Here is a 22,573-nt window from a genome sequence, read left to right on the forward strand (position 1 = left end):
TTGATGTGTGTTTGGGGTCATTGTCCTGTTGGAACACCCAACTGCGCCCAAGACCCAACCTTCGGGCTGATGACTTCAGGTTTTCTTGAAGAATTTGAAGGTAATCCTCCTTCTTCATTGTCCCATTGACTCTCTGTAAAGCACCAGTTCCATTGGCAGCAAAACAGGCCCACAGCATAATACTACCACCACCGTGCTTGATGGTAGGCATGGTGTTCTTGGGGTTAAAGGCCTCACCTTTTCTCCTCCAAACATATTGCTGGGCATTGTGGCCAAACAGCTCAATTTTTGTTTCATCTGACCACAGAACTTTCCTCCAGAAGGTCTTATCTTTGTCCATGTGATCAGCAGCAAACTTTAGTCGAGCCTTAAGGTGCCGCTTTTGGAGCAAGGGCTTCCTTCTTGCACGGCAACCTCTCAGTCCATGGCGATGCAAAACACGCTTGACTGTGGACACTGACACCTGTGTTCCAGCAGCTTCTAATTCTTGGCAGATCTGCTTTTTGGTGCTCCTGGGTTGACTCTTCACCCTCCTGACCAGTTTTCTCTCAGCAGCAGGTGACAGCTTGCATTTTCTTCCTGATCGTGGCAGTGACAAAACAGTGCCATGCACTTTATACTTACAAACAATTGTTTGCACTGTTGCTCTTGGAACCTGCAGCTGCTTTGAAATGGCTCCAAGTGACTTTCCTGACTTGTTCAAGTCAATGATTCTCTTTTTCAAATCTGTGCTGAGCTCCTTTGACTTTCCCATTGTAGCGTTTGTGGGTGTTTTTATCCAATGAGCCCTTTTTAAATGGCCTCAGAGAAGTCACCAGCTGTAGTCACTCATAATCACTCACAAGAAGTTAAGAGGTCATGCTATGAAGCTCATGTCATTGACACAACTTTCTAAGTCTCCAAAATTGCTCATTCATGTTGCTGTATGTATATTTTTGACCCAGCTGATTTCGTCACATTTTCAGTTTACCCATAATAAAATCATAAAAGAATCAAACTTCATGAATGTTTTTTGTGACAAAGAAGGATCTGTTCCAATCACTATATCAGAGAAAAATCAGAGTTGTTGAAATAACTGGAAACTCAAGACAGCCATGACATTATGTTCTTTACAAGTGTATGTAAACTTTTGACCACCACTGTAAACATGACATTCAATAGGATTCAGTGAAAGTGCGTCCATAAGGCAGGCAGGATTCAAATTCAAAGAGCTTAACATAAATATTTAAAGGGTTTTGTCAACGTGACATAAGAGAAGCAACAAAAATAATGTTTCATCTTGTCTCAATGAAAACGTGTGGGTAAAGGACAGAGTAGGCTGAGAGGACTGAAGGTGGGAGCCGCAGTAACTACTGACAGAGTTTCCAACCCAGCGCACAAATGCTTTGTGGTGCTGATCATTCATACAACTGTGCTATCTCGTCTGTAACCCTCCCTTTCATTTATCCCATATATGCACAAAGACATGTGACCATATAAATTAGCCACATGACATACAAAACAAAACAACACAACGATAGGTCTTACAGTTTAATGCTCAAAAGTTAAACAAACTTGGTTTAGACTCACAAACTCCAGGTGAATACATTTTATTAGTTTCAGGTTATATGCAGTATACTTCAAATAAGACAGCTGAAATCATAACATAACTAGATTCTTGAAATGTTCCTCATTCTGAAACTGTGCTGCAATTATTAATTCTTGTTGCTAAATGCAGAAGAGAAGAAAATTCAGTCACTTGAGTCAGGTTTTGTTATTATTTGCATGCACATCTAAACCATATCTGCCCTTAAACCTGTTGAGAATGTTCATGTACGTTGAAACAAGTATCTTCGTACATTAATAATACATGGCTACATTTTTACCTTTACCAGTAGTTGCTTCAGTCAGAGTATGGTAACGTCAGCGATAATGAACTAAGCAAGGGAAACTAGTGAAGCAAATGCTATAGCAGTGTAATTCATATTTCATATGAATCAGGCTTTAAAAACAAAAAAGAAAAAAACCCATATGGGTAATCAGGGTGGGCTGGGGCCTCCAGTAGAGCCGTCTGTCTAGCATTGCCCCTGGGTAGAACAGTCACCTGGAGAAGTCTCTGGCTCTGAAGGAAACAAGACACAAAACAATCTGAACAATACAGACAGACACACAAACCTAATGTGCGTTTCAAATTTCCTTGAGCACAAGGGTCAAATGTAGTCATCTGACATGATGAGCAAGAACAACCACTGCAACAATGATGATGAGTATTCATGTCAACGGACTCCACTGGTGAGCATAAAAACAAAGCAAAACGAAAATCACGCAACGTACAGATGAAGTACAGCGAATGACTGGAAACTATTTTAAACAGTGAAATATTAAAGAATCTCTCACCGATTTCTCATGATAATAAAAAAATCAATTTAACCAAAACCAAAGTGTGACAAAAAGTGACAAAGTGTCTTATACAAAATGTAAACTGAACTGTATGACTTATTAATAAACTGGTGGTTTGTTATTATTAACTACACAGGACAAATCACATCTGGGTTTACCTCCATTGGTCCTGATATCTGCTTTGTCCAGTTTGATCACGATGTCCTCTCTCACACCTGAGAGCTGAAACACACAGGTGTACCTGCTCCAGTCTTCAGGTGTGACTGATGAAAGCTTCAGCTCAGCACTCATCTGGAAGGTTCCATCATGGTTGGGGAGGATCTCTTCGAGCTCCACGTCCTCATGAAGCTCCTCTCCATCTTTCCTCCAGCTGAGTGTGGCTCTTTCAGGGTAGAAACCTGTAGCGTGGCAGCTGACTGGAGAGGAGGAAGTCTTCTGGAGGAGAGACACTGAGGGACGCTCTGGACAGGCAGAGACAAAGACAGTTTATAGGTTCTTTATTAGGATCTACTGGAGATCAATATTATCATTCCTGTTTGATGTATTTTTACTATTTTAGCAACAAATGTGTGTATGCAGTGCAAATAAATATCACTGAAGTGTAACTGAGAAAAGAAGGGAGGGACAGAGGGGACAAACAGGTGGATAAAGGTGAGGGGTGAGACAGACTAGAAAGGGAGGAGGACAGTGAGAGGCAGAGCGAGAGACAGACAGAAAATGAGACAGACTGAAACACAGCAGAGAGAACATGAAAGAGAAACGTGTGGACACTGAGACAAAGTGAGTCTCTGTATGTTGGTTCATATTTATTGAAATGTTACTGCTGGTGATAAACAGAAGACAGACATGCAGACTGTTGTGTCCATTAAACTCCCTCAGGTCATGTGATCCTACCTGTTCTCAGCAGAGAGCTCCTCCCATAGTCCACATACTTCTTCAGCCACTCAGGACAAATCTGGGTGAAGTAGTTATGATACAACGCTGACTGAGCTTTGTCGTTATCCCACTTGTGTTTGGTGATGATAGCCTGTGGTTTAGGAGCGATCCAAGTCAGCGTCTGCAGGTCAAATGCTATGAAGTCTTCTCCATCATAACCAAACTGATTATAACCCGTAACCTCATCGGTCTCATCATTCCACTCACAGCCGTACATCCACTGGACAATGTGGACACCTGAGAGACAGAGACAGAGTGAAGCAGAGTGAGCTCACAGCCCAGTCATCCATCATCAGCTGATATCATATCTTCACCACAGAGACACACTGATCCACACAGACCAAAACAGAGGATCTACACCACCTGCTGTTATTGGCTCTGCAGGAACAACTTTTTGGACTCTTCTCTTTTCTGGAGCTGTCTTGGGTGAGAGGGAGTAGGCTTACTTATAGTCCACACAACACGATGTTGTTTGTGCTTATACACCAAACGACATACCAGATAGATCTGGCAGACCGAAAGGAACAGTGAGGGTTTGCTGGGAACATTTGGCAGAGGACCCTGTTGGGATGGTCGGAAGATCTCCGGTGCTAGTCCCGGTGGCAATACTTGAACCCACTGGTTGACACTGGGGGTGAAGGGTGCTCTCAAGCTGAAGGAGTCCCACTCGGCATGGCTGGCACTTTGTTCATACTGTTTACAGTGGGTGTGAAGAGCTGCTGATCTCAACTGAGGATATAGTCGGAAGAAATATTTTGAGGATCGTAATTTCACTGACACGCATTCCTTGGAGGTAACAGAACCGGGGGAAGCAGGGGGGAGGCTCTCCCATCACTGGAGTGGAACTTGTTGAGGCAGTTAAACAACTCCGCAGCAGCAGTGTCCCAGGGGTGGATGAGATGGCAAACCACTCCAAGGGCACATCTTGAAAAGGGGGACCAGAGGGTGTGTACCAACTATAGAGGGATCACACTCCTCAGCCTCCTTTGGAAAGTCTACTCCAGGGTGCTGGAAACGAGAGTCCGTCTATTAGTTAAAACTTGGATTCAAGAGGAACAATGTGGGTTTTGTCCTGGTCGCGGAACATTGGACCAGCCTTGCAAGAGTGCTGGAGGGGTCATGGGAGTTTTCCCAACTAAAACACATATGTTTTGTGGACTTGAAAAAGGCTTACAACTGAGTGCCTTCCAGGCATCCTGTGGAGGGTTCTCTGGGATTGTGGGGTGGATGGCCTGTTGTTACGGGCCATCCAATCTCTGTATTACTGCAGAGAGAGCAAGATTCACGCAGTCGGCTACAAGTCAAACTCATTTCCAGTTATGGTTGGACTCCGTCAGGGTTCACCTATGGTCACGAGCTGTGGGTAGTGACTGAAAGAACAAGATTGCGAATACAAGCAGCCGGGATTATATCTCTTGTCTGGCCTGGAAACACCCCAGTATCCCCCCGGACAAAGCAGAGAAACTGGACAGAAACAATGAATCAGTGCATTCACAGCAGCAGTCAAGTGGTCTCAGTGTCAGTAAAAAATAAATAAATCCGGCAAACAGTTTAATCCACAGCAATAAAAAAACTGGACAGATGAAGAATAGTGTGTGTGTGTAAGTGTGTGTGGTAACTTCTGTTTAATAAAATAAAGGATGAAAATGTTAACAACATTTTATCAGCAGAAAGTGAAACAGAAACAAACCTCCAGTTTGGTTGAAGCGCTGCTTTGCAATTTCAATGTTGGCTGTGAAGGCCTGCTGGGAACCAACTAACTTCTCAGTCTCTGTCTCCCAGTACTGTGGATCATCTGCTGTGACTTTCTTCATCCAGTCCTGTTTGGGTTCTGCTCTCCTGGTGTTGCTATCATAGTGAACCATCTCAACTTCATCAACCAACCCAACAGACACAAACTCCGGGAAGTTTGGGACTCCAGAGGACGCAGTGTAGAAATACTTCAGAGAGTGAGTCACTGTGAGAAAAAGTTTGTGTCATGATTCCAGTTTTTACATCACAGTTTGATAAATCACACTATAAAGTTATTTTACTGCACACAGAATCAAAGAGAAGTGCAGCACATTCAAGACAGCCTAATAATCTCTGCTGTTCAGTCAGCAAATGCAAACATTTAGAGATAAACATTTTGCTCCATAAACTCTGCACTTTCAGGATTTTGTGTTTATTCAGAAACAACATTTTAAACGAGTCAAATATTCCGTTCATGCAGTTACGTCTCTTATGGTCTCTACTTTATACTTTGAACTGCGACCAAATTAAACTGGGAACTCTTTGAGTTTGTTGAAGCTAAAACTTCTCTTTTTTCTCTTTTCTACTGCTGTTGTCGATTTATGATATTCAAGTCACTGACTTTTTGGATTTCAAACGTCTGAGTGTGATTTTATGTTCAACACAAGCAACAAGAAATAAATCAAAGTCAGTTCCTTTGCGTTCCTCACTTTCATATTTCTTGATTTACGCAAACAGAGCAATTAAACTTAACTCCCAATATCTTTAATACTAAATACTGTGTTTCATGACATGTCCATTCAATGGACTCAGCTCTGTGTGCTAGATAGATCTCTTAACTGATATTTTCTCACTTATGTGTCTTTCGTCTTTCTGTCCATAATATGACTTGTGAACTGTAACTGAAACTTCTGTGTTTTTGAGCACCGACAGATTTGACTTTCTGCATGTGTCTGTGAGGCTGATGCTGATCAATATTTGGGAGTGTTTTGGTGACTCTGACACACACTGAGCAGCACATTTCACAGGCAATAAAATAATCTCGTTAGCGGCCCCTGGTGGACAAACTATGTAATGAGACGCTGTTTGTGAAGAGTTTGGTGTTTCTGTACCTCAGTTTCTCATTACTTCTATGCACAAAGAGCAACATATCCTCTCATTCTCAAAAAGCTTGATGAGTAAATTATTTTTGCTCTATTCTGGACATTACTGTCCATGAATAGAGCAAATATAATGTCCAGGTTGTGTGGCCGGCGGTAAGATGCATGGCACAAAAAGGTTGTGTAGGCTTATCTAACCTCCGGGTTCTGTGATTGGTCACTGCAGAATGACGCTGTATCTGTCTCAACCTTTTGTTGCAGGGCTGTTTTGTTGTTGTTGTTTTTTTAAACACATATGCACACTATTGCACTGATAAACAATGGGAAGACTTGTGCTTTCAGTCGTGACTCATGAATGAAGCCTACGGCAGACAGTACATAGCCATGAGTTACCTGCAATCCGTGGTGAGATGCTGGGTCCGCTATCGGTAGAATTAGTTGAAGAACTCTCTGACTCTGAAGTAAACAAAACACAAAACAATCATGAATAATACAGACACACAAACCTAATGTGCGTTTCAAATTTCCTTGAGCACAAGGGTCAAATGTAGTCATCTGACATGATGAGCAAGAACGATTACTGCAACTATGATGATGAGTATTCATGTCAACGGACTTCACTGGTGAGCATAAAAACAAAGCAAAACGAAAATCACGCACTGTACAGATGAAGTACAGCAAATGACTTTGGAAACTATTTTAAATAGTAAAATATTAAAGAATCTCTCTTTGATTTCTCATCAGAATCAGAACCAGAATTCCTTTATTTATCCCCGAGGGGAAATTCTTTTTCGTGCAGACATTGCACTTGCAGTATTCCCGACCAAGAAAGAAAAGTGAAAGGTATAAAAGTAGGATAAACAAAAACAAGATAAGTATAAATCTAAATTCTAAAAGTACAGGTATTTACATGTGTTCAAAATTTTTAAAAAATTTAAAAATACAGGTATGTACATGTGTAAAAACAATATATACATTGTATATATAAAGTGAGTGTGTCCGTCACAGTGCTGAGTTTAGCAGTTTGATGGCGACAGGCAGGAATGATTTCCTGTGTTGCTCTGTGGTTCATCGTGGGAGTAGGAGTCTGTTGCTGAACGAGCTCCTGCAGCTGATCAGCACATTGTGGAGAGGGTGAGAGGGAAAGTCCATTATAGTCCTTATTTTGGACAACATCCTCCTCTCAGACACCACTGTCAGAGAGTCCAGTTCCTCTCCCACAACATGGCTGGCCTTCTTAATGATTCTATTGAGTCTGTTAGTGTCCCTCACCCTCAGGCAGCTGCCCCAGCAGGCAACAGCATATGTGATGGCACTGGACACCACTGACTGAACATCCTCAGCATCGTCCTGCAGATGTTGAAGGAGTATTGAAGGAGTAACCATGTCCACGTTATTGCACCAGTCCAGTTTGTGGTCCAAGTACACCCCAAAGTACCTGTACTGTTCCACCACCTCCACAGTGGCCCCTTTGATGTTGATAGGGGTCACTGGATCCTTAGTCCTCCTCAGGTCCACCACCAGTTCCTTGGTCTTTGTCACATTGAGCTGTAGGTGGTTTTTCCCTCTCCATGTGACATAGTTGTCCACTAACTTCCTGTAGTCTCATCCCCAGTAATACACCCAACCACTGCAGAGTCATCAGAAAATTTCTGAAGATGGCAGGTCTCTGTGCAGTGCGTAAAGTCTGTGGTGTAGATCATGAAAAGGAAGGGAGAGAGGACAGTCCCCTGTGGACCTCGGTGTTGCTGATCACTTCATCTGACAAGCAGCACTTCAGGCATACATACTGCGGTCTGCCCGTCAGATAGTCTGCGATCCAGGACACCAGTGGGGCATCAACCTGCATCGCTGTCAGCTTCTCCGACAGCAGAGCCGGCCTGATGGCATGATGTCTTCCACACCACGGGGACCCTCTGAAGACTCAGACTCAGGTTGAAGACATGATGAAGTACTCCACTTAGCTGGGGGGCACAGGCTTTCAGGACCCTGGGGCTCACACCATCTGGGCCTGCAGCTTTGCCTGCATGGAGTCTCTGCAGATGTCTTCTCACCTGATCAACTTTGAAGGTCATCGTTGAGGTGGTGGGTGGGGGAGGAGTGCATGTGGTACCCAGGTGAGAGTGGTCCACCCAGGCTTCTGAGGGGTGAGCGAGGCCATCCAGATGAGGGAGGCCATCCAGATCCAGGGAGGGAGAGAGGCTGGAGTGGCTAGTTGCTGCAACCGTACTGCTGAGGAATCGTTTGAAGCGTGAATTGGGGTCCCTGTGTCGAATCTGTTGAAGAACTGATTCAGCTCATTCGCCTGTTCCACACCGCCATCAACTCCTCCTCCGCTGTTTGGCCCGTAACCTGTGATGTTCCTCATGCCACTCCACACCTCTCTCATGTTGTTCTGCTGGAGTTTCCATTCCAGCTTCCTCCAGTACCTCTCCTTTGCCTCCCTGATCTTTAATCTCAGGGTTCGCTGAATAGCTCTCACCTCCTCCCTGTTGCCCGCTCTGAAAGCCCTCTTCTGTAGTTGAGGATGGGTTTGATTTCCTTGGTTACCCACAGCTTGGTGTTGGGGTGACAGTTTACAGTTGTGGTTGGGACAATGGTGTCCACACAGAAGTTTATGTAGGCAGTGATGCACTCAGTGAGCCCATCAATGTCCTGGCCGTGGGGCTCACAGAGTGCCTGCCAGTCTGTCACCTCAAAACAGCCCTGGAGTGTTCATTGGCCTTGTCTGTCCATCTCCTCACAGTCCTTGAAGTTACGGGCAGACGCTTTACGAGAGGCACATAGCTGGGGGAGAGGTGGATCAGGTTGTGATCTGACCTGCCTAGTGGGGGGAGGGGGGAAGAGCTGTAACAATCCCTTGCATTAGCATACAGCAGGTCTATTGTTCTTCCCTCTCTGGTAGGACAGTTCACAAACTGAGTGAAAGTGGGGAGTGTTTTGTCCAGGTTAGTGTGGTTGAAATCACCTGAGATTGCAATGAATGCACTTGGGTTCTGAGTCTGTATCCGGGCTATTGCAGAGTGAATAGTTTCACATGTCCTGCTGGGGTTTGCAGAAGGGGAAACATAAACAGTCACCATGACAACATGTGAAAACTCCCTGGGCAAGTAATATGGATGTAGTTCAACGGCACACAGTTCCACATCCGGGCTGCAGATGCGCTCCTTCACCGTGATGTGAGCTGGATTACACCACCAGTTGTTGACGAGCACGGCAAGCCCTGCCTCTTTGTGCTTACTGCTAGCAGCGCGGTCTCTGTCCGCACGGACCGTATGGAAGTCCGTTACTGTCATATTGTCATCAGGTATATCCTGGTGCAGCCATGTCAGCCATTGCATTGGACCGCAGCCTTGTCTCCATACTCGTTCTTCTGGATCTCAGTGCTGCTTTCGACACAGTAGATCACAACATTTTATTACACAGATTAGAACATGAGACTAGGATCACAGGGACTGGGATAGATTTCACTTTGTTCACGTTAATGATGTTTCCTCTTCATATATAAAGGTTAGTCTCGGTGTTCCACAAGGTTCAGTGCTTGGGCCGATCCTGTTCACCTTATACATGCTCCCTCCAGGAAATATTATTCAGAAACATGGCATAAACTTTCATTGTTATGCCGATGACACTCAGCTGTACTTATCCTTAAAGCCTGAAGAAACAGAGCCATTAGCCAGACTCCAGGCATGACATAAAGGACTGGATGACCTCCAATTTTTTATTACTAAACTCAGACAAAACTGAGATCATTGTTCTAGGTCCCAAACATCTTCGAAGATAGCTGATAATATTGTCTCTCTGGACAACATTACTTTGGCCCCCAGTACGACTGCGAGGAACCTCGGCGTTATCTTTGATCAGGAAGTGTCATTTATCCATCACATTAAACAGACCTCTAAGACCGCCTTCTTTCACCTCCGTAATATTGCTAAGATTAGGAGTGTCCTCTCTCAGAGTGATGCTGAAAAACTTGTCCATGCTTTCGTTACTTCTAGGCTGGACTACTGCAACTCACTATTGTCAGGATGCCCAAATTACTCTGTTAATAGCCTGCAGCTGATCCAGAATGCAGCAGCTAGAGTTTTAACAGGAATCAGTAAAAGGGATCATATCTTCCCCATCTTAGCTTCTCTTCACTGGCTTCCGGTAAAATTCAGAATAGACTTTAAAATTCTCCTACTTACATATAAGGCCCTAAATGGACTCGCCCCATCATACCTGCAGGATCTAATAGTCCCATATATTCCCAATAGATCACTCAGATCACAGAGTGCAGGTTTAATTACAATTCCCAGAATTTATAAAAGTAGAACGGGAGGACGAGCCTTTAGCTATCAGGCACCCCTGCTGTGGAACCAGTTGCCAATCTGGGTTCGACAGGCAGACACCACCTTCACTTTTAAGACTAAACTTAAAACCTTTCTGTTTAGTAAAGCATATAGTTAGCACCAAATAAAGTGTGTAGGACTGGTAGGCATAGTTTCACTCACCTCATGATATATAGCCACAGGTAGAATAGGGCTGACAAACTGTTAATCTTTAAATCTCTATCATAGCTATGCTGCTATAGGCCTATGCTGCCGGGGGACACAAACATGATCCACCAAGCAGTTCCCCCTCCTCCTTTTCCTCTTCTATCCTCTCCCCTTGTCAGATTAACATACAATTCATTATTTTATGTCACAAATTCTTCAGTTCATTATAATTTCGTTATTATAATTTCAGTCTTGTGAAATGTTAAAATCATATTGAGGTGGTAGCAAAAAGTGAAACTAAACAGTTGAGATTTTGTTTTACTTGTCTTTTTAGTAATGTCATTTCTCATGTTGCAAATTGCTTTCCTGCCTGTACAACATCCATTGCACGTCTGCCCGTCCTGGGTGAGGGATCCCTCCTCTGTTGCTCACCTTGAGGTTTCTTCCATTTTTTCCTGTTAAAGGTTTTTAGGTTTTTTTAAGAGTTTTTCTTTAGTCGATGTGAGGGTCGAAGGGCAGAGGATGTTGCTGATGTTATGTTAAGCCCTTTGAGACAAACTGCTTGTAAAAATGGGCTATACAAATAAAGTTGACTTGACTTGTCTCAGTAAAGCACATCAAACTGCACTCCCGGTATTCCTTCTGACTCTGAGACAGTGCCGTCAGTTCGTCCATCTTATTCGCGAGTGACCTCACATTTCCCATGACGATAGAGGGGAGACACGGCTTAACCCTCTGAATTGATGAGGATGAATTATGAAAGCCTTGGTCAAGTGTTTTTATTCTTCTCGGGACATGAAAAAAATGTTTTTTTTTCCCAAAAATATGATTTTTTTCATAAAGTTACAGACATGTCCAATCCAGTGGACTACATGCGCCTGAGCACTCAACATAAAACATTGTGAACTTACTGTAAAAATGAATTAACTTGTGTTCTATTGGAAATATACAAACCCTTGTTTGTTTTTATGCTTTTTTTTTCTTTTATGCAGTTTTTGGGAAATTTCATCACTGTATAGGCCTGAATAAGAAAATCAATGACACTCATAGCCATGAATCTTACACCTAAATGTGTCAAACCATCCCCAACAGGAGAAACATTACTGTGAGTCTCCACAGTTCTATAAGGATGCAGAACAGTGTTACCAAGCCCTTATATTAGCATGTTGGAAGAAAACACGAACTGATACTTTAGTCTCTGCATCTCCGAACACTTATGTGTTTATCACACCTAGGCTGCATTCCTTCTTGACCCATCTGTTGGCAACATCTTCAGGGGACTGGCCAGCACAGGACGAGACCATGTGGATGACTGAACTGTCGAGTCAACGTGTGACAGTGATGTTTGCGTTATTGCTGACAACACAGCAAGCTCCTCTGCCCATTTCTTTCAGTTGTTTTTCACTCTTGAGTTTCTGATTTGCTCCCTTCAGCCTGTTTGCTCTGCATGTACCTGTGCCATGGATGCCTTGGTCTTTCAAGGCTTCGATGAGTGGAATGCTGCAGAAGAAGTTATCAAAAAACCTTGTGATTTTTGTGTTTTATGTCATCACAAAGACGCATCACCACATCTCCTGATATTCCCAAACTACTGCTGCGACCACTACTTGCAGAGCCTTGGTACACTTCGAATCTATTCATATAGCCCGAGGTTCCTGCCCTTACCCACACTTTCACTCCCCAAGGTTTGGGCTTTTTTGGTATGTATTGTTTGATGGACAGTAGGCCTTTGAAAGGAGTGATCTATTCATCAACTGACTGAAATTCTTCAGGGTCTGCTGCTGCCTTGAATGTCTCCTGAAGTGCACTTAGCAATGGTCTTATTTTGAAGAGCCTATCCGTGTTCGCTGGCTGGTAAGTCAAGTTATCCACAAAGTGCAGGTATCTCAGGATTTGCTCATATCTGTTTACAGACATGGCATTTGCAATTATTCCAAGACGAAGGCCATCCTCACTAGACCAGTACATTTGTGCTCTAGGCTATCGAATGTACCCCATGATCAGATTGATCCCTAAAAAAATCTGCATTTCTTCTCCTGTCACTGCCAGATTTTCTTTCCCTTTCTGGAGAGCATACAAGTTGGTGTTGTGCACTATATCATCAATGAGATCTGCTGGAAACAGATGTCTGAAGAAATCTATGGGATCTCTTCCCTCCACATTCAGTTTCCACTCTCCTAGAAAAGGAGGCAAGTCTCCATCAAAATCATTGTCTTGGACTTTTCAGATATTTTTTCGGGCTTGAGTATGGTCAGGTACCATGTGCTCATCTTCCACAGCTCCCTGATCATGCTGACCATCCTCTGTATCCTGCCCCTCATCATCCTCACTTTCTACATCTTGACTGTCTGTATCTCCATCATCCTCAGCTCTTATGTCTCTGTTCTTCTCTGGCAGCCACTCATCATCACTGTTGTCACTACACTCATCATCACTGGAGCTGGACGGCATTTCCTGGACTATTCTGTAGGCTGCCTTATTCTTTGCTGCTTTTGAAGTCTACAAAATATGATGAAATAATTATTATAGTAACTCAAACTACAGCTAATCTGCACAAAAATGTATATTTTAAATGAATAGCTTATTAATATAACAATTATACACTGACTTCTAACCAAAACAGTCACAAGAAACAGTGAGGCAATTATATGACTTGTGTGAAAAACTATACTGGGTGATGCATGATGTCGACTTCATTGGACACATGGTTAATCGTAATTTTCTACATATTGAACATAAAAATTTCATATTCCAAACAGATAATATCCTTCCCTAGATGTTGCTGTATATCATCATATTTTTTTTTACCAGTGGGGCTCTTCCAGCATAGAAGGACTGACAGGATATGCAAGCAGTGGTCGACAGGGGTTTTAATAACAACCATAAAAAACAACTTTGACAAAACCAAAGAGTGACAAAGTGTCTTATACAAAATGTAAACTGAACTGTATGACTTATTAATAAACTGGTGGTTTGTTATTATTAACTACACAGGACAAATCACATCTGGGTTTACCTCCATTGGTCCTGATATCTGCTTTGTCCAGTTTGATCACGATGTCCTCTCTCACACCTGAGAGCTGAAACACACAGGTGTACCTGCTCCAGTCTTCAGGTGTGACTGATGAAACCTTCAGCTCAGCACTCATCTGGAAGGTTCCATCATGGTTGGGGAGGATCTCTTCGAGCTCCACGTCCTCATGAAGCTCCTCTCCATCTTTCCTCCAGCTGAGTGTGGCTCTTTCAGGGTAGAAACCTGTAGCGTGGCAGCTGACTGGAGAGGAGGGAGTCTTCTGGAGGAGAGACACTGAGGGAAGATCTGGACAGGCAGAGACAAAGACAGTTTATAGGTTCTTTATTAGGATCTACTGGAGATCAATATTATCATTCCTGTTTGATGTATTTTTACTATTTTAGCAACAAATGTGTGTATGCAGTGCAAATAAATATCACTGAAGTGTAACTGAGAAAAGAAGGGAGGGACAGAGGGGACAAACAGGTGGATAAAGGTGAGGGGTGAGACAGACTAGAAAGGGAGGAGGACAGTGAGAGGCAGAGCGAGAGACAGACAGAAAATGAGACAGACTGAAACACAGCAGAGAGAACATGAAAGAGAAACGTGTGGACACTGAGACAAAGTGAGTCTCTGTATGTTGGTTCATATTTATTGAAATGTTACTGCTGGTGAGAAACAGAAGACAGACATGAAGACTGTTTGTTGTAGCCAATTTAGATTTGTGTATGCTTTTGTGTATGAATGTGGGTGTGTGGTGGGGTGAGGCACTATAGTTGCTGCACACATGTGGGCATATGTGGTAATCAGTCACAGGTTAGATAAGGGAGACACAGCTGATCAGCCACAGGGGAAAGAGGATCAGAGCAAGCCACAGTTTTTCAACCGTGCCTGAGCGTGTGAAGTAGGAAATGGTTTTTGTGTCACAAGTTTAATATTTTGGTCTTTAGTACAAGCTCGTTTTAAGTCTTTTGGCACCCAGCCTTTTGTAGGTGTTTTTTAAAGATTTACATACCCATGGATGACCTTGTTTTTACACATCAAAGTGAGTTGGAAATGGCTTCAAATTCCCCCAAGTGGCATTTTTGTAACTAGATTGCCACTACACTGTTGTGTCCATTAAACTCCCTCAGGTCATGTGATCCTACCTGTTCTCAGGAGAGAGCTCCTCCCATAGTCCACATACTTCTTCAGCCACTCAGGACAAATCTGGGTGAGGTACTGCTTTGTCTGTGTGCAGAACGCTTTGTCGTTATCCCACTTGTGTTTGGTGATGACAGCCTGTGGTTTAGGAGCGATCCAAGTCAGCGTCTGCAGGTCAAATGCTATGAAGTCTTCTCCATCATAACCAAACTGATTATAACCGGTAACCTCATCGGTCTCATCATCCCACTCACAGCCGTACATCCACTGGACAATGTGGACACCTGAGAGACAGAGACAGAGACTACAGTGAAGCAGAGTGAGCTCACAGCCCAGTCATCCATCATCAGCTGATATCATATCTTCACCACAGAGACACACTGATCCACACAGACCAAAACAGAGGATCTACACCACCTGCTGTTACTGGCTCCATGAGAGACACTCACAGCCAATCATCATCTGGACAGTGTGGACGTCTTACAGAGAGACAGAGACTGCCGAGAAACAGACTGAGATCCTAACACAGTTCATATCCCATGCACTACATTACACTGTTTACTGTTGTATATATACTTTTTATATATTGCCTTGTATATATAATTTATATATGCCACTTTTTATTTTGCTATTTTTAAATTTTGTTTAGCTTGCTGTGTGTATTGCTGCTGCTGCACTGCAATTTCCCAGGATGGGATCAATAAAGTATATCTATCTATCTATCTATCTATCTATATGCAGCAGAGCTAATCTGACCTAATCTCTAGTCTTGCTTCATGTTTAGGGATGAAAATAATGATTCTTTTCATTGTCAGTTATTTTCTGATTCATTGAAAGTCAGAAAATTCTGAAAAATGACCATCACAATTTCCCAGAACCAAAGGTGAATTCTTCAAATTTCTTCTTCTGTATTATGGGATGGGCAGACTGTGTTTCAGTACAGCAGAGTTAATTTAATCTAATCTGTATTCTGCTCCATATTTTTGTCAGGCTGGGGCTTGGGGCAGGACTCAGACGCAGAGACACGGTTTCAATAAAACAGACTTTACTTACGTTGTCTGTGACAACACCTCTTGGCAGAGTAGAAAAAAAATAATGCTATGAAAACTCCTAAAGTGCGTTCTCCCTAGAAGAGAATGCATGGCTATGAAACATTAATAAAATAAAGGTAGGCATAAACAATCAAAGGCTATAAAGCTTAGTGAACGAACATTGCTCCGGAGGGAGGAATAAGTCTACAAACTAAGGCTCTACAAACTAAGATTCTACGAACAAAAACACTCCAACCAGCGGAAAACCTAAACTGTCTATTCTTATAAACGAGAACAAAAAAATCACTCAATGAAGAGGACGGTAAAGGACTAGACTAAACTTCTATCTACGCTAATAAGGCAACAACAGAAAATCGCTCTTAAATAATAATTAAAACCTAAACAAGAATACCTAACTTAGAAACTAAACTGCGCTATGAAACGTACAACAAAAAAATACTATGGCTATGGCTGTGAACAAAGAACGCTGCCGTGATCTCTCTGGGGACGAAACACACTGGCACAAGACAAGGGGAACGCGGACTATTTCAAACACAAGGGTAATGGGGAACAGGTGGAAACAATCAGGTAATTGGGGAAGACAATCAGACAGGTGACACATGAGGAAGGGCGAGTGACCTGAAACGAGAGGAGAGTTACTTTTCAAAATGAAAGAGGAAATGCCCAGACAAAAACCCAAAACAAGACAATACCTCACGTCGGTGTGACAATTCCTGTCATTATTGATTATGAATTGACTTTTTCAAAATTTTGTCTGACCAGCACTCAAAAGTATTTAATTTATAACAACCCTCCCCCATCCAAAAAACAGCGTTTGGGAAACAGAGTTTCACCAACTGCTAAGGTTTTGGCCTTCGCCTGATGCCCGATCAACACTGTACCAGTCCCCTCTGACAGCTCTTGCAGGTATTGGGCCCACTGGAGGACAGACTCATGTACCTTCCGCAGGCTCAGCTTAGTTGGGGCCCATGGGCGAAGGCCTGGCCAACAGGCGCTCAACAGTATGACCTGGAGGAGTGTGATTGGGAGGAATGGTCTGCCTGATCTGACCCCGAGTGGTGTTCAGTTACTGGACTTCTGTGCTAGTCAGTTTGTCCATAACTCGCATCATGTTTGAACATAAGGGTGCACCTGGTACCAGGTCGATGATTGACTTTCTAGTATCAGTGGATCTGCGGACATATGTTCTGGACACTCCAGTGAAAAAAGGAGCAGAGTTGTCAACTAATCAGCACCTGGTAGTGAGTTTGATCAGGTAGCAGGGGAGCAGACCATATAGACCTGCCAGAGTCAAACAAACAGTGAGGGTTTGCTGGGAACATCTGGCAGAGGACCCTGTTGTGATGGTCGGAAGATCTCTGGTGTTGGTCGTGGTGGCAATCCTTGAACCCGCTGGTTGACACTGGGGGTGAAGGGTGCCATCAAGCTGAAGAAGGAGTCCCACTCGGCATGGTTGGCTTGTGGGACTGAGGTAGCTGACAGCTACCAGCAAGCCGAATGATGCGCAGCTTGGCCAACAGCTGAAGCAAAAGTTCGGGTGTGGGACTAGTTTGGTGAGACTGTGGAGAAAGATTTTCTGTCTGCCTCAAAGAAATTCTGGCAAACTGTCCGGCAAGTCAGGAAGGGGAAGCGGCACTTTGTTCACACTGTTTACAGTGGGTGTGAAGAGCTGCTGATCTCGACTGAGGATATAGTCGGGCAGTGGAAGAAATATTTTGAGGATCTTAATTCCACTGACACGCATTCCTTGGAGGTAACAGAGCCGGGGGACTAAGGAAGAGGCTCTCCCATCAATGGAGTAGAACTTGCTGAGGCAGTTAAACAACTCCGCAGCAGCAGTGCCCCAGGGGTGGATGAGATGGCAAACCACTCCAAGGGCACATCTTGAAAAGGGGGACCAGAGGGTGTGTACCAACTATAGAGGGATCACACTCCTCAGCCTCCTTTGGAAAGTCTACTCCAGGGTGCTGGAAAGGAGAGTCCATCTCTTAGTCAAAACTTGGATCCAAGAGGAACAATGTGGTTTTCGTCCCGGTCATGGAACACTGTACCAGTCTTGCAAGAGTGCTGGAGGGGTCATGGGAGTTTGGCCAACTCTAGTTGTGTTCTAACACGTTTTGTGGACTTGGAAAAGGCTTATGACCAAGTGCCTCCATACATCCTTTGGAGCAGTGGTCCCCAACCCCTGGATCAATCAGTACCGGGCCGCACAAGAATTAATTATTTATTTCTGTTTTATTTATTATCTGAGTGGAGCAGTCTTTTATTTTGAAACGTCTTTTATTTTGAAGTTTAACTTATTTGTAGTTTATTATAGTATAGTTTATTTTATCTTTAAGTTGGCAGATAAAGTAGCTGCATTTAAAGGCAAACTGGATTTGTGGGGACGGCGCGTGAACAGAGGCACATTGGACATGTTTCAAACATTAGCAGGGATTTTGTGTGAGACTGAGCCTGCGCCCTCACTCACCAAACTGGTGCACGATCACCTGTCTTCTCCTGGAGTTTGAGTGCTACCTCCCAACCTCAAAGGACCCACGAACGGCCAAGTAATGGATCGGCGACCCATTTGTCAACAAACCAGCTGAATCCAGCATGTCCGTGCAAGAAGAAGACCAACTGCTGGAGATGTCTTCGCAAATGACGCAAATGATCGCAAATGACGGCGGCCTTAAAAGAGTGTTCGAGACAACAGCGCTGCTGGTGTTCTGGATTAAAGTCATGGCAGAATACCGCCAGAAGATCGCCAACACAGCACTGAAAACCCTGTTGCCATTTCCAACATCCTATCCGTGTGAAGCGGGGTTTTCTGCAGTGACAGCCACCAAAACAAAGCAAAGGAGTAGACTGGACATAAGCAACACACTTCGGGTGTCTTTGTCTGCCATTACCCCCAGATGGGATCATCTCATTGCAAAGAAACAAGCTCAGGGCTCCCATTGATATAGCGTTATGGTGAGTTAAAAATTTCATGCACTTTATATTCGTTATTATGGTGTATCTGCATCTTATTTTGAAGGCATGTAAACGTCACCATAGCAACCAGTATCAGCGCGTTAGGGCCGTGGTCGGTAACACACAGAGGTGAGGGAGAAGGGAAAGGAGAGGGGAATGGAGAGTTTGTGAGTGTCCGGCACGCAAACATACAGGAGATTCATTCACGGGCGACCAGAGAGTTTGATGTTATAATAGCGTTATATTGTTGGAACAATGTGCTAATAAAGTTCCATATGAGTACACAGTGGATTCACGTTTATTATTATTTCATATCCTCCCCCGGTCCGCGGTAAAATTGTCAAGCGTTTACCGGTCCGCAGTTAGAAAAAGGTTGGGAACCACTGCTTTGGAGGGTTCTCTGGGATTGTGGGGTGGATGGCCTGTTGTTTCGGGCCATCCAATCTCTGTATTACTGCAGAGAGAGCAAGATTCACGCAGTCGGCTACAAGTCAAACTCATTCCCAGTTAGTCTGGGAGTCCCATGGACTCCGTTAGGGTTCACCTATGGTCACCTATGGTCACAAGCTATGGGTAGTGACTGACAGTAAAATAAATAAAAGCTTGTAAGTGTGTAAGTGTGTGTGGTAACATCCATTTAATAAAATAAATGATGAAAATGTTAACAACATTTTATCAGCAGAAAGTGAAACAGAAACAAACCTCCAGTTTGGTTGAAGCGCTGCTTTGCAATTTCAATGTTGGCTGTGAAGGCCTGCTGGGAACCAACTAACTTCTCAGTCTCTGTCTCCCAGTACTGTGGATCATCTGCTGTGACTTTCTTCATCCAGTCCTGTTTGGGTTCTGCTCTCCTGGTGTTGCTGTCATAGTAATCCATCTGAGCTTCATCAACCAACCCAACAGACACAAACTCTGGGAAGTTTGGGACTCCAGAGGACGCAGTGTAGAAATACTTCAGAGAGTGAGTCACTGTGAGAAAAAGTTTGTGTCATGATTCCAGTTTTTACATCACAGTTTGATAAATCACACTATAAAGTTATCTTACTGCACACAGAATCAAAGAGAAGTGTAGCACATTCAAGACAGCCTAATAATCTCTGCTGTTCAGTCAGCAAATGCAAACATTTACAGATAAACATTTTGCTTCATAAACTCTGCACTTTCAGGATTTTGTGTTTATTCAGAAACACATACACTGTTTTTACTTACCTTGTAAATTGTTAATTTATTTTACCTCTACATTCTTTCATAACTGTTTTTGCACACTCTTTGCTTTTTGCACTCCTCTTCTGTCCTTGTGAGCTGCCACAAGTGAATTTCCCCACTGCGGGATCAATAAAGTTCATCTTATCTTATCTTATCTTTCTACTGCTGTTGTCAATTTATGCTATTCAAGTCATCACTGACTTCACTTCAGCAGCACATTTCACAGGCAGAAAATAAACTCATTAGTGCCCTCTGGTGGACAAACTGAGTAATGAGACGCTGTTCTGAGGAGTTTCGTGTTCATGTACTTTCTTGTTATTTGCATCGACAAACAGCAGCATGTCTGTAACCAGCAGTAAATACAACAACCACAAGTGATTAGACCGAACTATCAAAACTACGCGTGTTAAAGAGCTGGCGAATGGAAAGTTTTGAAAAGGTTTTCCTGTTTCTTCATCTTATCACTGTGTTTGTGTGTGTGTTTGCGTGTGTGTGTGTGTGTGTGTGTGTGTGTGTGTGTGTGAGAGAGAGAGACAGAGAGAGAGAGAGAGAGTGTGTTGTGTTTGTAGCTCTGCTGCCAGACCGCATCGATCTTAATGACCCCAATCGTAGCATCAAGAAGACAAGTAGGAAAACAGAAGCAAAGGAAAATACATTTCTGCCCTGTTCAGGTATAAGAGGTCACTCTTCAAAAACTTCAGTACTAACTAAATGTAGGAATCAGTGAATGCTGACAACGTAGGAAGGAAACGAAGCATTTTGTCTTTAACAAACTTAAAATAACGTGAACTGACCTGCCGCCGCGCCATGCAGACCTGCTCCCAGGAGGACCAGGTAGACCAGCGTGTTCATTTTGATGATTTAATGGACATATGTTGCGGTCATTCCGGGGGGAAGTTTCACTTCGCTTGTTCCCCAAGTTCCCTCCGGACCAATTTCCCGTTATTGTCTGAGCCAATGGACGTTCAGCTCGAGCAGAACGTCACTTAAAACTCGGTAAAACTGACCCCGTGAGGTTGGAGAGTCAGTGAATTCAGCTCACGTTAAGAAGACTGGGGGACATGGAATATTAAACTTCCTGCTCTCCTCCTCTGTATTTTCTCCTGATGGTCTGTGCACGTGGCCTCTATTATGATGCTACCTTATTTCATGACGTGTCAGTGTACAAGACGTCATCATTGATGAGTCATAAATAATAGGTAGGTGTCGGTGCCTGTTCAGCTGAACAGGACTGCAGTCAAACCCAGTGTGCAGTGGACGACAGGTGGAGGACATTTTGTCACCAGAACACAGATAGACAACCGTAGTCTGGATTGTTGCAGTGCAAAATGCATCCAAAAACCAAATGAGACAAAAAGAAAAACAAAATAATTCACCATAAATGTTTGGAGAATTCAGCCACACATTTACAGAATCATTTAGATCTGAAATATCCAGCATTCACTCATTTAATTGTTAATATTTAATAATAATTGAAGTACAGTTTGGTTTTCATTTGCTTCCACACCAGTTTAATAAACTGCTGTCACTGTTTTGCTAAAGCTTGGACTGATAAATCTAAAAATCAGCTGCAGGTGAAAGATTTTCTTCACAAAGCGTCACAGAAGTTTGACTAGAGAAACAATCCAGAAGGTTCTTTGACACACAGTTTGTGTTCATGTCTCTTATGAAGCCACTCACTGTGTTCAGCTGCTGTGTTTGTTATTCAGGGCTGAGGATTCAGTTTCTCAGAGAGCTCAGAGCTGTTACCTGCAATCTCGTCTCTCTAACGTCTTTTTTTTTTTTTTTAATTTACTTTATTATAGCATAATCTTATCTACCTGTCATACTGGCAGAAGCGTTCATTTCTGGCTGAGACCAACATTTAATTTGAATTCCTTTATGGACTGACTCGCTGATATGCCGGTCCCCAACAGACCACAGTGTATTGAATAGCAGAGGCTACCACAGAGTCATAAAAAGTCCTTAGGAGGGGCCTGCACACTCCAAAGGACCTCAGTCTCCTCAGAAGGTGGAGGCGACTTTGGCCCTTCTTGTACAGGGTATCGGTGTTATGTGACCAGTCCAGTTTATGGTTGAGGTGGACACCCAGGTACTTGAAACTGTCCACAATCTCAATGTCCAAGCCCTGGATGTTCACTGGTGTATGTGGTAATGACCTTCTCCGGAAGTCAGTCACCATCTCCTTTGTTTTACTGGTGTTTAAGCACAGGTGGTTGCGCTCACACCAGTCCACAAAGTCCACGATGACTGACCTGTACCGTCTCATTCCCCTCAGACACACAGCCAACAATGGCTGAGTCGTCAGAGAACTTCTGGAGGTGACATCTGCTGGTGTTGTAGGTGAAGTCCGAGGTGTAGAGGGTGAAGAGGAAAGGTGAGAGTACTGTTCCCTGGGGGGCCCCCGTGCTGCAGACCACCACCTCAGACACACAGTTACGCACCACAGAGCAAAGGTGACTGAGGATGAGCCTCTCCATGGTCTTCATCAGGTGAGAGGTCAAGGCAATCACTCATCTGTACTTAATGATTGCGGTTGGTCAAACCTAAAGGGAGTTGTGAAATTCCATGCAACATGAA

General features: G+C 43.5%; 2 protein-coding genes across 2 annotated transcripts in view; both read right to left on the reverse strand.

Annotated features, from left to right (window-relative positions):
• Nucleotides 1–22,573, reverse strand: part of LOC124068885 — a 62,191-nt gene that overhangs the window by 11,039 nt on the left and 28,579 nt on the right. The window contains exons 4-7 of the mRNA XM_046407415.1: nt 13,641–13,943; nt 6,540–6,602; nt 5,006–5,272; nt 3,274–3,552 (exon numbers count right to left, since the gene is read on the reverse strand). Of these exons, the coding sequence (XP_046263371.1) occupies nt 3,274–3,552; nt 5,006–5,272; nt 6,540–6,602; nt 13,641–13,943 (912 nt within the window). The remainder of the gene's footprint in view (nt 1–3,273; nt 3,553–5,005; nt 5,273–6,539; nt 6,603–13,640; nt 13,944–22,573) is intronic.
• LOC124068888 (H-2 class I histocompatibility antigen, Q9 alpha chain-like) lies at nt 1,518–20,945 on the reverse strand. The gene is made up of 5 exons (XM_046407419.1): nt 20,788–20,945; nt 19,490–19,756; nt 14,786–15,064; nt 2,538–2,840; nt 1,518–2,101 (listed from the first exon to the last, which is right to left on the reverse strand). The coding sequence occupies exons 1-5, from the start codon at nt 20,843–20,845 to the stop codon at nt 2,055–2,057; spliced, it is 954 nt and encodes a 317-aa protein (XP_046263375.1). The 5' UTR covers nt 20,846–20,945; the 3' UTR covers nt 1,518–2,054.

The sequence above is a fragment of the Scatophagus argus genome, chromosome 13 (assembly GCF_020382885.2).
Source record: "Scatophagus argus isolate fScaArg1 chromosome 13, fScaArg1.pri, whole genome shotgun sequence".
Lineage (NCBI taxonomy): Eukaryota > Metazoa > Chordata > Actinopteri > Scatophagidae > Scatophagus > Scatophagus argus.

Coding starts and splice junctions, on each gene's coding strand:
- LOC124068888 (XM_046407419.1), bottom strand. CDS start 20,845: ATGAACACGCTGGTCTACCTGGTCCTCCTGGGAGCAGGTCTGCATGGC. Junction 2,841..14,785: donor GAGCTCTCTCCTGAGAACAG/GTAGGATCACAT, acceptor CTGCCTGTCCAG/AGCGTCCCTCAGTGTCTCTC. Junction 2,102..2,537: donor AGATATCAGGACCAATGGAG/GTAAACCCAGAT, acceptor TGTTTCCTTCAG/AGCCAGAGACTTCTCCAGGT.